At 59.6% G+C, this 16,423-nt stretch overlaps 1 protein-coding gene across 1 annotated transcript; it reads left to right on the forward strand.

Annotated features, from left to right (window-relative positions):
- The first annotated feature begins 1,026 nt into the window (after positions 1 to 1,026).
- SLC35C2 (solute carrier family 35 member C2) lies at positions 1,027 to 14,524 on the forward strand. The gene is made up of 10 exons (XM_042980260.1): positions 1,027 to 1,125; positions 6,350 to 6,722; positions 7,303 to 7,453; positions 8,266 to 8,329; positions 9,077 to 9,149; positions 9,639 to 9,807; positions 9,892 to 9,975; positions 12,145 to 12,320; positions 13,452 to 13,581; positions 13,946 to 14,524. The coding sequence occupies exons 2-10, from the start codon at positions 6,603 to 6,605 to the stop codon at positions 14,077 to 14,079; spliced, it is 1,101 nt and encodes a 366-aa protein (XP_042836194.1). The 5' UTR covers positions 1,027 to 1,125; positions 6,350 to 6,602; the 3' UTR covers positions 14,080 to 14,524.
- Positions 14,525 to 16,423: the final 1,899 nt, after the last annotated feature.

A 16,423-nucleotide genomic window follows, 5' to 3' on the forward strand; every position in this document is an offset into this window, starting at 1 on the left:
CCTTAGCTGGCGTTTCTGAGACCACTGCAACCTGCCCCTTAGCTACTTTTCCAACCATAGCTTTGGTTAACTCTCCTTATAAGCAACTGGGCTACAGCCAGGCTCCAGTCTTCCCCTCTCCTCCTATTTCCTGTGCCCAGGACATTCCCCACCTCTCCTACTCAACCTGTGGAAATTGAGGTAATTCTTCTTAGAAAGTTTCAGGCAGGGGAGATGCCTGGGTGGCTCAGTCGGTTGAGCTCTTGATTTCAGCTCGGGTCATGATCTCATGGTTTGTGGGTTCGAACTCCACCTCAGGAGGCACCTGACAGCACTGAGGCTGCTTGGGATTTCCCCTCTCTCTCTCAAAATAAATAAACATAAAAAGAAAAAGTTTCAGGGGTGCCTGGGAGGCTCAATCCGTTAAGCATCTGACTGGATTTGGGCTAAAGTCATGATCTCGCAGTTCGTGGGTGGGAGCCCTGCATCCGGCCCGCACTGGCAGTGTGGAGCCTGCTTGGGATTCGTTCTCTGTCCCTCTCTCTGCCCCTCCGCAGCTTGCTCTCTAAGTAAACTTAAAAAAAAATTTTTTTAAGTTTCAGGCACACAGAATGTTTCATAAATGTTTACTATTTATCATCTCCCATGGATCTTCTAAGTCCTAAAATTTAATGCCCCTGAGTTATCACTCCCCAGCTGACGAGTTCTCAGAAGAAAAAGCCCATGAGAGATTTATCTTCGTGGTTCCATGGCTGCCTGGCACAGCACTGGGCTGGAATAAAGTAAATTAATCTGTTCAATAGACGTAAACAGGATGCTATTTTCTGGCTGCCCCCGGTGCGCATGGCTCCCCAGCAGGCACTGACTGGTCTCCAGAGCGAGGCCGATCATTGGGCGGCGGAGACGCAAGCGACCACACCACGAAGGGCTGCTCGGAGCCGGGATCGAGGGCAAGCCGCGCGGGGCCGCGGCGGACAATGCTGGAGGCCCCACCCCCGGAGCCCCGCCCCGCCGGCGGCCGGCGGCCGGCGGCCGACGGTCGGTCCCGCCCCTCGGCGGCTTCTGGCGGAAGTTCACACCCTTCGCGGCGGCGCTCGGCCTCGCACTTCCGGCGGGAGGATCCGGACCGTAACTCCCGAGACCGAGGTGAGTGGGCGCGCGGCGGGGCCCGCGCGCGCTCCCGAGGGCGGGGCCGACCGGCCCGGGCCGGGGAGTGGGGTCTCGGCCGGGCTCTGCGCGGCGCGAAGCGCTCCGGCTCCTGTCCCTTCCGGGTCGCAGTGTCGGCGCCGTGGAGGGGGCGAGGCCTCCACGCGCCCTGCCCGGCCGCCCGCCGCGCGTTTCCCGGCGCTGCCTGCGCCCCGCGCGACGTCCCGGGGCCGGAGCCAGGCGGGAACTGCGCGGACGCGGCCCGGGCCGCCGAGAGGCCGCAGCCCGCGGCGGGGTGGGAGTGCGGGGCGCGCAGTAAACACGTGGGCAAACAGGGCAACGTCAGGTGGTGGGAGGTGCCGGGAGCCCGAGTCGCGGACCCTTGAGGAGGGTTCGGCCGAGCAAAGGTCTAGGGAGGAGGGAACGGCGAGTGCAAAGAACGACACGGGCGGGATGGGTTTGGCGAGCGGCCAGGGGCCAGCGTGGCGGCGGCCGCGGCACCGGGACAGACACCGGCAGAGGCCAGATGGTGGGAGGCCCTCCCCGCGGGCCCGCTCGGGGGTTGGGATTCGCCCTGGGAGGGCGTGGCGTGCTTTCTGTGTTTTAAGCCTTCGCCCCTGCTGCCCTGCCTCGTGGACTCGAGGCTGTCAGGAAGAGGAAATGAGGACACCAGTTAGGGGACTGCTGCAGCCGCTAGGTGAGAAATCAGCGTGGCTGAGGCTGCCGGCCCCCACCGAGGCGAAGGCAGCTGGGCCACAGGGATATGGGAGCAGGAACGGACAGGATAGGGTTTGAGGAGGGAGGGAAAGAGTGGGCAAGGATGAGCTCATCGTTGATTTGGGGGCTTGCGCGTAAGTAACCAGGTGTGTTTTGCTGGCATTCGCTAATGGTATAGGTTGGGGGCACCTTCAGTTTGAGGTATCTCGAGTAGAGCTACCAAGTAGACTGTTAGATATACCAGCCTGGGAGCTGGCAAAAGAGGGTAGGGCAAATGAAAAGGATTTAGAAATCACTGGAATGTCCATCAGATGGAATGAGATGACCCAAGAATGAAGGGAAGAGAAGCCAGGGTCCAATGCTCAGGCGGCCAACTTTTACAGGTTGGTTGATGAGAAGGAACCAGCGAAGAAGGCAGGGAGTTGGGAAAAGGAGTTCAAGAAAGGAAGAAAAAGCAGGACAGTGTGGTGTGGCAGCCAAGAGAAGGTTTTCCGCAGAGGAGGAGGTGGTCAGTTGTGTAAGGTGCTGAGACTTGATCCTCGGAGGGGCAGCCAGGAGTAGGGTGTGGTGACTCGGAGCAGTGGGGACAGACTGGGAAGGAGTAGGGACGGCAGGACACGGGGCCCTGGGGGAGTTTGTTGTAAAGGAGCCAGGAGGGGGTGCAAGCCGCTGCTGCCACAAACCAGCATCCAGTTTTGGACATGATGCTCTTGACTCCTCTCCCAAGAGGCAGATGAGTTTATCCTCTGTCGTGGATACACTGTTGTGGAAACTGAGGTCCAGCGTTCAGGTAATTCAGAGGCCACCAGGTAGTAAAGAAGCCAAGCCTGGATCCCAGGTCTTTCTCACTCCAAGCCCACACTTGGAAGCGCTAAACTGCACTGCCCAGGTTACAGCCACACAGAGTGAGGGGGACCAGGTGCTACGGTGCCCTCCCCTGAGGGGGCTGCTGCTCCCAGCCGGGCTGCCCCCTGGGGAAAAGTAAGGCCGACATAGAATTCCTTTCTTGGCAAATGTGATTTGAAAAAGAGCATTTGCCCCTTTCAGGCTGGTTTCCCTTATCCTAAAAGAAAGGCAGGGACCTTATCAGTTACGTATCTCTGTCTCCAGAGCTGGGTATACCGTGGCGCTTAATAAATGCACATTGAGTAAGTGGCCACATGATTTCCAAGAGCCCTTCTGGCTGAAGTCTGATCTTGCGTTTGGGGTTAGGTGACTCATAACGAGAATGAGTGTTGTTAACTTGGAGACCGTGCTCGCCGCGGGCTGGGGTAGTCATGGGGACTTTTTGGAGGTGGAGGACCTGGACTGGCTGAAGGCAGGGTAGGCCGTGAACAGGGCGGGGAGGTGGGGTGCACAGATCGCAGCGCTGGAATGGGAACTGCACCAAAAGCAGAAGATGCAAGAAGTTGACTCACGGAAATGGTAGACTGCCCCGGCTTGGGAGCCGTGGGTGGGAAACCCTGGGGAGCGAGTGCTAGAAGCTATAACGCCGTGTGGTTGCCTGTGTGGTGTAAGCATGTTCTCGGCAGGGAGCAGTTTTGCCCCCCCCTCCCCCCCCCCCCCCCCCCCGTGGCCTCTGGCCCCGTCTGGAGACATTTTTGGTTGTCACAGCTGAGGATGAGGGGCCGTTATGGGCACCTAGTAGATGGAGACCAGGAACGTTCCTAGACATCCCACAGGGCACAGAGAATGATCTGGCCCCACCTGTCCGTGATGCCAAGATTGAGAAACCTAGGTATAGGGAAAGCGTGTGGGCCTTAAGACCTGTTAGGTGTAGGTTTGGTGCCCGTGTGCCCCACTCCCCAGCTGGGCAGGCAGGAGCCTGACCTGCAGGAGATGTGGGGAGAAGCGGAGGAGACTGCGCATCGTGTGGTGGGGGAGAGGATGGCGGCCCGGAGGGCAGTGGTGGAGGACAGCAGATGTGACCAGATCGGGGATGTTTTTGAAGCCTGAGGTGACAGTACTTGCCGACTGCACGTGGGCTGAAGGAGAGAGGAATCAGGCTGGGGACGAGATTTGTGGCCTGAGCCCCTAGGTGGACGGAGGTGTCACTGGCTGCGGTGGGAGGAGGGGCAGGTTTGGACGCCTGCTAGGAAACAGGAGTCCGTGCTGGGCAGGCTAGGGTGCCTGCCCAGGGGCAGGGTGCCGGACACTAGGCATCCAGGTGCGGACAGACAGTCGGCCACTGGCTATTCCTCTGGAGTTGACGACGAGGTCAGAGGGAGGGCTACACGCTGGGGAGATGTCAACTTATTGCTAATAAAAGGTAATCGGCAATAAAATGTGTTTCGATATGTAAGTTCCCGAGTCCAAGGATGCTAGAAGCCGCGAGGAAGCAGTCCATGCTTTCACCACCCCACAGAACCCCCGGGAACGCGGTAGCTCCTGTGCTCAGTGCCCCAGCCACGTTTGAGTGTGACAGCTCAAACACCACGTGTGCCATTGCTGTGGATGTCGTGGTTTCTCCAAACTGTTTATCAAAAGCAGTGCCGTCTCCTCGGTGTACGTGGCAAACGAATTTCAGTGCATTGTGGAACCACGGAAAGACTGCTCTGTGTCCCATGTAAGACAGTTGGGGTCTGGGGACACCTGGCTGGCTCAGTCAGTACAGCGTGCAACCCTGGATCTTGGTGTCACGAGTTGGAGCCCCACGTTGGGGGTAGAATTTACTTAAAAGCGCGCACACACACACACACACACACACACACACACACACACACACAGAGTTGGGTTCTAGATTCAGGTAATTTTAAGTAAGTCTTCTACCCTACAAAGGATCCAGAGTGAGTCTTAGTTATGTGGACTGTCTTCCCCACCCCGCTCCGCCCCTCCCCCCCCCCCTAAAAGCTAGGAGGGTTCTGGGGTGCCTGACTGGCTCAGTCAGTTAAGCGTCTGATTCTTGGTTTCGGCTCAGGTCATGATCTCACGGTTCATGAGTTGGAGCCCCACATCAGACTCTGTGCTGACAGCGTGGATCCTGCTTGGGATTCTCTCTTCTCTCCCTCTGCCCCTCCCCTGCTCACATGCCGTCTCTATCAATATAAATAAATACACTTGAAAAAAAAAAAGCTAGGAGAATTCCCCCAAAATACCACCGGCAGGTTCCAAAGCTCCCCTGGAGAGAACAGCAGCCCTGGGGGGTATCCTCTGGGCAAAGCCTTGTGCTGGCTCCCATCTCGCCTTGGGGGACAGGAAGTGATAACCCAGCTTCCCTGTCCAGAACTGAATGCAGTTCCTCCTTTCGGAAAGGGCTGGGGGTGGGGAAAGTAGATGTCTGAGCAGATGGTTCTAGGAAGGCTTTAAGAAGGTGGCGGCACTGGAGCAGGTTGGGAACCTCTCCGAGGAGGAGATGGGGATCGGAGGGACGCACAGATGAAGTAACGGGCAGGATAACTCGGGACCTGGGTCCGCCCGGTGTCCGCAGAGCCCACACGCTCTGGACACTCACTAGAGTTGCCTGCATCGATAGGCTGGGAGCGGTGAGGTTTGGCAAGAGCCTCAGGCGGGCACGGCGACTGTGGGGGTGCTTGTTAGAGGCTGGGGGCAGGGAGGTGTTGGTTTCCTGGTCCATTTTTTTTTTTTTTCAACGTTTATTTATTTTTGGGACAGAGAGAGACAGAGCATGAACGGGGGAGGGGCAGAGAGAGAGGGAGACACAGAATCGGAAACAGGCTCCAGGCTCTGAGCCATCAGCCCAGAGCCTGACGCGGGGCTCGAACTCACGGACCGCGAGATCGTGACCTGGCTGAAGTCGGACGCCCAACCGACTGCGCCACCCAGGCGCCCCTCCTGGTCCATTTTTAACGCCTCAAAGACCAGATCAGCCCCCAGAGAGCCAAGTGCCCGGTGTCTTGCGCTGAGTCATGGAACCGTATGGACAACTCACGATGTGCCCAGTGAGCGTAAGACTAAGGGGCACGGTGGTCCCTGTCTTCACGGAGCTCACAGCCTCCCAGGGGACAGAGACGTCACTCAGATGACCACGCCCCACACAAGGGCACTGAAGGAAAAGTAGGGGGCCGTGAGAGCAGCCCCATCACAGGGTAGCCCCCGAGGAAGCGACATTTGAGCTGAAGTTGACTAGGACCAGGTGAGACAGGAATGGAGAAGGGTGGCAGGTCCATTCCTTCAGGTGGTAGGAAAGAGCCTGTGTGTTTGGGGAGCTGAGGTGGCCGGTGGGATGGGGACAGAGCCCAGCAGGGACAGATCAGGCCGTCTTAGCGGACAGAAAGGCTTTTGGTCTTTATCATAAGAGCACTGGGAGCCACTGAAGGGCCGATGTCTGATCTGACATGATCAGATTTACGTTCTTAAAAGGTCAGTTTGGTGGCAAATCACGGAGAACGGCTCGAGGCGACAGAGCTGACGTGATTGGAGCTCCCTTGAGCGCCTGTGCTGGGCTTGGGCCCCTTCCTGCTCCTGCTGAGTCCACTCTGGCCTGCCCCATGTGGGCAGGGGTGGGGTGGACCAGTCAGACAGCCCTCTTTCCTTTCCATTCCTCTAGCCTCCGCCCTGGGGACGTGTGAGCCCTGCGTCCACTTAATCATGGAGAGGGTTGGCCTGGGCCACCAGCCCCTTAGGTGAGGACTCTGCCTGGGGCTCCGTGGACGATTCTGAATCATGGAGGCAAAGAGGACTCCTCCGGCCAGGAGACCTTCCTGTTGAAAGTTGTGGCCCAGCTTGGCCGGCCCATCCTGCCGGCTGTCTTCGGGAGAGGCTCCCACCGACCCAGAGCTAGGGGGTTGCGGCTTCCCCGGATGGGGAGGTGGGCCCTCGACGTGGCCTTTGTGTGGAAGGCGGTGTTGACTCTGGGGCTGGTCCTCCTCTATTACTGCTTCTCCATCGGCATCACCTTCTACAACAAATGGCTCACCAAGGTAATGGGGTCCTTGCTGGGCAGGGGGCTGGGTGGCAGGTGACTGTGGCCGTGGCTACAGCGACCCCTAATATTTAGCAACAGGACGGCACAGGCTTCAGCCAGTCAGACTGGAAGCCAGTCACGCTGGTGATGGGACCGGGCCCTAGAGCCCCACCGTGCCAAGGCTTCCCCTCAAACGGGCGGAGGGAGGGGAATCCGGGAAAGCGGGAGGACTGAGGATGAGTGGGGGCACTGGGGAGGCTTAAGGCGGCAGCTGCTCACCGGCCAGTGGAGAAGCGGTTCAGGGTTTTCATGACCGGTGCAGCAGAGCCGGCCGCACAGGCCCTTCCTGGGGAGGGGCCGCAGCAGGAGGCCGAGGGCGGTGGGGACGGCGCCGTGCCCGCCACCTGCTCTCTGTGTGACTTCTGAAATTGGAACCACACGTCTCTTGTCTCCAGTGACTATAACGTGGGTGAAAGCCCCTGGGCTGCTGCAGACCCTCGGGAGCCACCCGGTTGGCGTCGCTGCCACCGGACGGGGGGACGGGCTGCGGGCAGGCTGTAACCCGTGCTGGGCGGTCTGTGCTTTGGGCTCCGTAGAGCTTCCACTTCCCCCTCTTCATGACGATGCTGCACCTGGCCGTGATCTTCCTGTTCTCTGCCCTGTCCAGGGCGCTGGTTCAGTGCTCCAGCCACAGGGCCCGCGTGGTGCTGAGCTGGACGGACTACCTCAGGAGAGTAGCTCCCACAGGTACAGGCCTGCCTGGGGCCGGGGCAGAGGAGGGCGCTTGGAAAGCCACGGGCCAAGAACACAAGGGCTTGGTGTCTCGGAGCTTAGGCCCTCCCGCTCCTCTCTTCCTGCCTCCCCCCCTAGCCCGGCCCTGCTTCTTCCTCTTATGCACTCCCCAGCCCCCTGCCCCCCACATACACACAGTGCTCGCACTCTCGTGCACATGGAGGCAGCAATGGCCTTGTCGTTGTCTGGCCTTCGATGTGTATGCTGAGCCGACACCTGCCCTGGAGACGGCAGTGAGCGGAGTCCCGTCCCTGTCCTGGCGGTAGTGGGACGATGAGGGGTGCCTGGGAGCCCAGAGGCACCAGCCCAGGCCCAGGGGGAGGCTTCCCAGAGCTTGGGCTACAGCGGCCGAGGCTTCAGTGCGTGTGCGGGTCTGAAAGGGAACTGAAAGCGTCTCCGGACGCCGAGACTCAGCGCTGGTGAGGGGAAGTGGGAGAAATGAGGGGGTGGCAGGGACAGACCCTGGAGGACCCAGGCCTCCAGGACGAGTGTTCCTGTATCCTGAGGGAGGAGACATTCACACATTCGCCGTATTCAGCCACTGGGAACTACCCAGTCCTAATGCTGGAGCGGAACCCCCTGCGTTTTGTGGCCAGGAGTTGACCCTTCAGCTGCTGTGAAAGGAAGGCCCGAGGGCCCCAGAGAAAGCCGGGGTGTTCGGGGCAAAGCAGGGAACACTCGGGGGCCTCTCGGAGGTGTCTGAACGGCCGGCGCTCGCGTGCCGGCCTGCCCTGGCTGCATGTCCGGGGGCGCCCCTGTCTCCACAGCACTGGCAACAGCGCTTGACGTGGGCTTGTCCAACTGGAGCTTCCTCTACATCACCGTCTCGCTGTGAGTACCGGCCACACCCCGCCACCTCCGTCCAGCCTTTCGCGCGCACCCTGCCGGCGGGCCAGCGCCGTACCCCTCTCTGGGACCGGCCCTTGATCTCCGCTCCTTCCTGACACCCAGCGGCTCTCTGGGAAGCCGACAGCCTCTGCGGTAAACTTAGCTCGCAGGGGTGCTGTGCCTGCCTGCCCGGCGACCCCGGGGGGAGCCAGGGACTCAGAGTGGTGACCGTATGCAGGGGAGAGAGGGCACTGACCGGTGTGTGGTGCCTGTGGCTGCGCAGAAGGGCAGGTGTGACCGTCCTCCCTCATCTCTGACTCTGCACTTCAGGGAGCACAGCCTTTGCCTTCTTTTTCTCCTTCCTTCCTTCCTTCCTTCCTTCCTTCCTTCCTTCCTTCCTTCCTTCCTTCCTTCCTTATCCTGGTCTCCACGGAGGAGCAGGTATAATAGGACTCAGTGAGCTCAGCGTCCAACCCGCGGCCTTTTCTCTCTGGCGGTAGCAAGAGTCCTCTTAGGCCAAGATTTCTTCTGATTAAAGGTCACGTCATCAGTCCAGATGACTCAGGCTGCCTTCCTGTGGTCTTCTATACCCAGATTGCCCGGCTGCCCTGAGCAGAGCCGGCTGCCCTCAGGGAAATCAGAGCTCCCCCGGCCTCCCGCCTTTTCCAGCAGTGTCCGTGGGCTCCTCTCCTGGTGGCGGGTCTGAGCCCTGAGCCCTGGCGGTGCATCGTGGGTACTTTGTCCTTGCAGGTACACGATGACCAAGTCCTCCGCTGTCCTCTTCATCCTGATCTTCTCGCTGATCTTCAAGCTGGAGGAGCTGGTGAGGCCTCAGCTCCCCTGGTCCCTCCTACCCCCACAGATGCTAAGAATAAAAGGGAGGACTGGGCAGTAGCTAATCACTGTATGTGACAGAGGAGACGAGCCCAGGTGGCAGTAACTCCTGTCACTGAGGAAGGACCTAGGACAGGCCACTGCTAATAATACTTAGCAACTGGCGTGGCAGGTGAAATGACCAAAAGAATGACCAAGGGAGAAAGGGTTCAAGGTCAGGGACCAGGCACAGCTGGCCCTTTGCTATAACCGAAGGAAAGCACTAAAGAAGTTTAGATCAAGGAGGGATGCAGGGTACATATCTACTGAACGTCAGCCGTGCCTACATTGATGGGAAGTTGCTGGCCGGGACCCCCAAGGTCGAAGGGGAGAAGGGTTTCCTGCCCCAGGGTCAGCCAACATGGCTACCGAGCCTAAGCTCCAGGTTTGAGGAACTCAAGAGCCCACAGTCAGTTGCCACTGCTCCTCATCCTCATAGCGCGCAGCGCTGGTCCTGGTGGTCCTCCTCATCGCCGGAGGCCTCTTCATGTTCACCTATAAGTCCACACAGTTCAACGTGGAGGGCTTCGCCTTGGTGCTGGGGGCCTCGTTCATCGGCGGCATCCGCTGGACCCTAACCCAGATGCTCCTGCAGAAGGCGGAACTTGGTGAGAGAGGGGCCTGGGGGCACCGGGCAGGGTGGGGGCAGGCCAGGCCAGGCCTGGCAGCTCACCCGTGTCCCCATTCCGCAGGGCTCCAGAACCCCATTGACACCATGTTCCACCTGCAGCCACTCATGTTTCTGGGGCTCTTCCCTCTCTTTGCCATATTTGAAGGTAGGTTGGGTCGTCCATCTTGGCGGCCCCTCGGTACAACAGATCCCCGGTCCCTGCTCTGAGCCCAGCCCTGTGGTAGCTGCACAGTTTACAGACCTCAAAGGTGTAGTCCGTCCCTTGGTAGTGCCTGGTTCAAGGGCCAGAGAGACATTAAACCGGATGGCTGGAATCCAGCATGATAAATGCTTACACAGAAAGTGTGTATGAAAGACAGCAGATGATGATGACAGTGGATGCGGACAGGTGTGCCAGGGCTCTTCTGATCATTTTAAACATACTAACTCATACGCCCCAAAACCCCACATGGCCGTACTATCATTATGCCCATCGCGCAAGTTAAAGAAACAAGTGGGGAGAAGATAACCTTGCCCAAGGTCCTGTGGTTCATAAACAAGCCAGCATTTGGTTCCAGCAGGCTTCCAAGTCCTTCGTGTTAACCATGATGTGTTCTGTCTCTTAGAAGGAACGGAAGGCCATGAATTATTTCAGGATGCTAGGGTGGAAAGCCAAGTCAGAAAGGCTTACCAGGCAACGTATTTTGGAGGCTGGATGGGACTTTGACAGGCCGATGGTGGCAGAACAGTAGGTTGGGACAGGGGGAGTGTGCCGGACTTTGTGCGGCCAGCCCTTGCACAGGAGTCTGGGCCGGTGAGCAGTCCCGCCCCCCATTGCCTCCCGGAGAGGGGAGAGGCGAGGCGAGGCAGGGAGAATGGTCTAGGCTGGCAGTGCACTCCATGTCCTTCCTTCCTCCCATGTTTTGAGATTAGTCTTTGTCGCCTGTCTGTTTCTCCTTCCTCCCAGAGTCCTTTCTGTGCTCAGGGTCATTTCAGAGCATTCTGTCCCACATCCATTTCAGTTTCAAGCAGTGAAGCGTCTCAAACCTCTCTGAGAAAATTATTCTGCAGCCCCGTTGTCCAGGAAACTTCTGCAGCCTCGTTTTTCTCCTTTTTAATGTCTCTCCCCCCGCCCCCCATTCCTCGTGCCCCCCGCGCCCACAGCCGCCGCCTCCTGTCCTGGCTGTTTACACTGCTCCCCATCTCCGCAGACCCTCATCCGAAAGCCCTGATAGTCGTCACTTAGCAAAGCTGCGTGGATTTAGCTCCTTTAATCTTTTCTGGTAAATTAATCCCCCAAGCGCCTTCATTACTTATGTTGCTCTTTCCCGAATTCCCTTCAATTTGCCGACGCCTTTGCGGTACTGCTGAGCCCAGCACCAGACAAGATGTCCTACATCGTGAGGCTGTTTGCCTGGGAGGGACCGTCACTCTGCATTTCTTTGGTGCTTCCCTCCAAAAATCTCCCCAAGTGCCTGGCCAGCCTCCATCCCCGCGTGTCCCCCCCCCCCCCCCCCCCCCCCCCCCGCCCCCAAGTGTCTCTGCTGTGCCTAGCTCGGGCCGTTCTTGTGCAGACAGACCTGCAAAATCACTCTCTCAGAGGGGTGGTGTTGGAGGGCCGGGAATCCTCTGGAAGTCGAGCAAACTTTGGTGTGTGGGTGCCCATGCGGGTGTCTTTAGAATGCTTTGTCCTATATTTGCAGTGTGTGTGTATACTTTCTGAGAACTGTTTGTCACATTCTACTTTCTGAGAAACGCTGGGCTTGTCGAAATGCTCTCATTTTATCACTGGGGAAACTGGTCCTGAAAGAGGACACATCTCAACCTAGTGCCACAGCTGGGTGATAGCAAGACCGGGATTAAAGCGGGGAAGGTTTGTGAGGATAAGACTTGTCCCTGTTGGTAGGTGGCCCAGGGCATTGACAGTCCTCACGGGATGGGCTGCCCGCCTGCTCTCTTAACCACAGCAGCAAGGGCCACATGAAGTCGCCCTCCTTCCCAAAGACAGGTACCTACCGTGGGAAGGGACAGGTGTTTCCGGCCGATGTTCTGTGAAGTGCCGTGCTCTCTACCCGAGCCCAGTGGCTCGGAAGCCCTCCACGTGGCTCCCTGCGAGACTCTCTGGGAACCATCACTGCTGCCCCGGCCCCCCAAGTGTCAGGCCATCTGCCGCAGGGTTCTCTTCCCTGCCTGTCCTTGTCCTCCGGGCCTCGGCCAGTCTGCAGGTGCTCAGGGGGCGTGGCTGCAACGGTGCTGGGTCACCGGGCAGGGTGAGGCCACCCAGGCAGGCTCACCCAGGACGCGGCCTCCCGCTGTCTCCCCCCTCTGCTTTCAGGTCTCCATTTGTCCACGTCTGAGAAAATCTTCCGTTTCCAGGACACAGGGCTGCTCCTGCGGGTACTAGGGAGCCTCTTCCTTGGCGGGATTCTCGCCTTCGGTTTGGGCTTCTCCGAGTTCCTCCTGGTCTCCAGAACCTCCAGCCTCACTCTCTCCATTGCTGGCATTTTTAAGGTACAGACTTGGGGGTGGCCCTGGTCCTGTCTTAGAGTGCAGCCCCCAAGCTCAGTCGCAGCTTCGGTCCCAGCTCCCGTGCCCCAGGGCCCTGCAGAGGAGACGGAAGTGCCTCGTTAGGGCCCCGTGTGCCGTGCTCCTGTCTGTAACTCCCATCGTGGCCGCAGCTCTGGGGGTAAGGGCGGTCATCCCCGTTCCACAGATGGGCTGATCTACCCACAGATACCCAGCCAGTGTGTGGCCGAGCTGGGATTCGGACCACCAGGCCTGGGACACACTCTTATTTTACCGTGAATGCCGACTCTGGCTGCCTGGCCGTGGCCTGCAGTTGGCTTGAGAAGCCCCATCCAGACTCATGGGGAAAGAGTTCGGTGATTGACTGGTGATGCCTGCCGTGGTCAGAGTAAGGGGCAGTGCTAGGCATGAGTGCCCGGTGTTTGCCTGTCTTGCCTTTACTGCTGCCTGGCCACACGCATGCCTCTGCTCTCAGCTTCCCCCTCCCCTGCCGCCTCTCACCACACCCTGCTCAGGGCCGTGGGGCAGTGCAGTTTCACCTTGACTAAGCAGACACAGGTGCTGGACTAGTGTTGCCCAAACCCAGAACCGTAAGTCTCCCCAAGGGGCTTAGACGAGGCGTGAGCTGTGGTTCTCAGAATGAGCCGCCCCACCAGCCCCATTTGCAGCCACTGTGTATGACAGCCACCACGTGAAGAGCCCTGTGGCCAGCGTGTGTCCCGCGGAGCCCTGTGACACTGCATTCTCCTGTGACGTTGTCGGGCTGTCCATCCGCAGGTGTGGCCGCCCTTTATTCCTGCGGACAGGGCTGTGGGCCAGGCGCTCTGCTCCCAGCCCCGAGTTTGGTTTCCCCCCTCGTAGCCCTGACGCAACAACTATGCAAACATCTGCTTTGTCCCATCTTAGCCGCGCGAGGGGAGGAAAGCCCTGCGGGCAGGCCTGGTCTTCTGGGCGCAGGGAAGCCCCTTTTCTGCCCAGCTGGCCAGCCCGCCCAGGCCCCGGGAGTTCGGGCAGGTCAGGCTCTCCCCTGTGGTGGTGGCCTTGCCGTCCACCTTCCTGGCAAAGGGGCCACCTCCTCCTCCTGATCACTTGCGCTTCCCGCCTGTCTGCCCTCAGGAAGTCTGCACTCTGCTGCTGGCAGCTCACCTGCTGGGGGACCAGATCAGCCTCCTGAACTGGCTGGGCTTCGCCCTCTGCCTCTCGGGCATATCCCTGCACGTTGCTCTCAAAGCTCTGCACTCCAGAGGTAAACCGGAGCGCCTTCCCGAGGCCTCTTTTCTGAAGGTGTTCTCGTGACTCAGTCCCTCTGCTCTCCCCTCGGCCCGGCCCTGGGTCCCCAGCCACCCAACCAGGAAGAGGCAGGTGGCCCTCGGCATGCCCACAGGCGGTTCCAGCCCGGTGGCGGTCCGCATGGCTCAGCCGCCTCCGCGTTGGCCGCCCCTCCGCCAGGGAGTAAGCCCGGCGATCCTGCCACCGTTGCTCCGAGAAGACGGGCGGTGTCCTGGGAGCGGGCGGGGGGGGTAGGTGGGGGCCTAGGCGACTCAGCACCCCCATCAGGGCACGCCGAGGAAAGCACGAGTGGTCTGCAGCTGGCTTCTCTCTGTCTCTAGGTGATGCGGGCCCTAAGCCCTCGAAGGGGCTGGGCTCCCACCCCGACCTGGAGCTGCTGCTCCGGAGCGGGCAGCCAGAGGAGGACGACAATGAGGAGGAAGAGGCGTACTTCGTGGCCCAGGGGCAGCAGTGACTAGCCGGGAGACCAGCTTGGAGGCAGGCCTCTCCCCGCCCTCACACCTCACAGCAGCCCGGGGACCCAGGGGGCCCTTCGTGGCAGCTGGGGAGCAGCGGGCCAGGCCTCTCCCAGGCCGGGCCTTGGGGAGCGCGCGACCGCCTGGCGGGGCTCGCTCGGGGAGCTGAGGAGACTGCGGGGTGCGCGTCGGGCCAGAGCAGGGCAGAGGCCTTGCTGGAGGCCCAGCGGGACAAGGGAATGGGCGGTCCTCGGCCGCTTGCCAGGCTCTGGCGGCCAAGGTGGTGCTTTCCGGGGCACAGCGGGTTTCTTGGGGGACTGGGTTTAGACTGCGGAGCACTTGGGAAGGGGAGAAGGAGAGGCTGGAGCCTCATCACCTGGACAGCGTCTTTTCTCAGAGAGCAGATCTATTTATAGTTTGGAAATAAAGGATTTACGGTCCGCGGCCACTTCGTGTTGCCTGGAGGCATGGGGGCAGGAGGGGGTGGCGGGGGCCTCACTCTCGTTCCTGGCTGGGGCTTCTGCAGATGACTGGGCAGACTCCAGGCTTCCCTGCATCTCTTGGGTTCCTCTGGGCCCCTGGGCCCTCTCTTGGGGCCCCAGCACACCTGCAGGCAGGAAAAAAATGTATAGAGTGGTGTTCCGGGGCGTGTAGTGCTTTCATAGCCTGGATTTGAATCCTGACTGTCGCTGGCTCTGTGACCTTAAGCGAATTCCTTAAACTCTCTGTACCACAGTGTTTTAACCCGTGCAATGGGAAGAATTATTTCAGAGTTATTCAGAAGATTGAGTCCGAGTTGGTAACAGATGTTACGTGTTTGTGTTGAGAATGCTTTCAACAGCCGTGGAACCGAGACCCCAAATGAGTGATGGAACGAGGATTCACCGCCAGGTCTGTATGCCAAGTCTGTGCCCGCGGAACATAGATGGAGTGGCCTCCGGGCCTCCGGGACCTGAGCTTCCTGCTCCCCCTACCTTGGACCAGTCAGGCCAGGCCGCCCCTCTACGCTGCGGTCTTCATAAAATGGGGAGGACGGTGCGAGATCCTGGCTCTGATGTGCAAGGGTTCGGAAGCCTGGGCTGCTCCTGGGAGCCGGCTCCTCCCCCACCGCCCCCGCCCCCCAGCCCCTCGTGGGGACAAGTACTTCCAGGCAGAAGTGTTTTCGGGCACTCACAGCAGGTGGCGCCATTGCACCACGCAGCGACTCGGCACCGCCCCGCCTGCCTCCGCTCTCCAAATCCAGGCTGGGGTCCTCGGAAGAGGACTGTGGTGTCTGTGGGTGGGGACCAGGATAGGGCTTGTTAATGAGTTGTTCTCATCACATCGAAGTGACAGAAGCTTCCTCGGTTAAGCTTAGGGAAACGTCGATACTTTAGAAACAGGTCCGCGAACTTTCTGTAAAGGGCCTCATAGTCCCTATCACAGCTGCTCAGGTCTGCCATTGTAGCCGGAAAGCAGACAGGGACACCGGAGCAAGAGGGTGTGGCTGCGTTCCACCGAAACCCTACAAAAACAGGATTCAGCTTGTGGCCTCTGGCTTGCCAACCCCTGCTGTAGAAAAACCCTTAAGAATGATTGAGACCCACCTTCTGGTCATACAGCGAAGGAAACTGAGGCTTAGGAGGGGCAGTGACTAGCCTGAGGTCCTCAGAGCCTCCAGGCTCCGGAGGAACTAGAACAAGATTTTTTTAAATGTTTTATTTTTGAGAGACCAAGCGCAAACGGGGTGGGGAGAGGAGAGGCAGGGAGAGGGAGAGGGAGAGGGAGACACAATCTGAAGCAGGCTCCGGGCTCTGAGCTGTCAGCACACGCGGGGCTTGAACTCTTGAACTGCAAGATCGTGACCTGACCCGAAGTCAGACCTCAACCGACCGAGCCACCCAGACGTGCTGGAACTAGAATGACAGCTGCCTCCAGCAGGGCAGCACGATGCAGACACGCTTCCTCTGGAAACGAGGGGACAACACCAAGAGCTCCCCTGAGGTGGTGCCTTATCTGTGTCTGCACCTCTGCCCCCCTCGGATTCTACAAGCTCAGAGGCCAGGATTAAAGGCGACAATGTTCCACACCGGATGACGGATGACTGGGGAGAGCCAGCGGAGAGGAGGGGCTGGGGGCCTCCCGCCGCTGCCGGAGAGAGCCTGCCACAGCCCCGCCGGCTCAGGTGAATGAGAGCTTCCTGTCTGCTCCCCCTCCGTCCCCCTCTCCCCACGCAGGGAGTAAGCACCCGCTGTCTGGTGCGGTAATTACAGGGTGCCTGCATATTGGGTTCAATGACAGCCCCTCACTTAGCAGCAATTAGCAGCTGAGCCTAGAGGAGGGCCCCCCCCGCCCCCGTCCCTG

Source organism: Panthera tigris, chromosome A3 (genome assembly GCF_018350195.1).
Source record: "Panthera tigris isolate Pti1 chromosome A3, P.tigris_Pti1_mat1.1, whole genome shotgun sequence".
In the NCBI taxonomy this organism is placed as follows: Eukaryota; Metazoa; Chordata; class Mammalia; order Carnivora; family Felidae; genus Panthera; species Panthera tigris.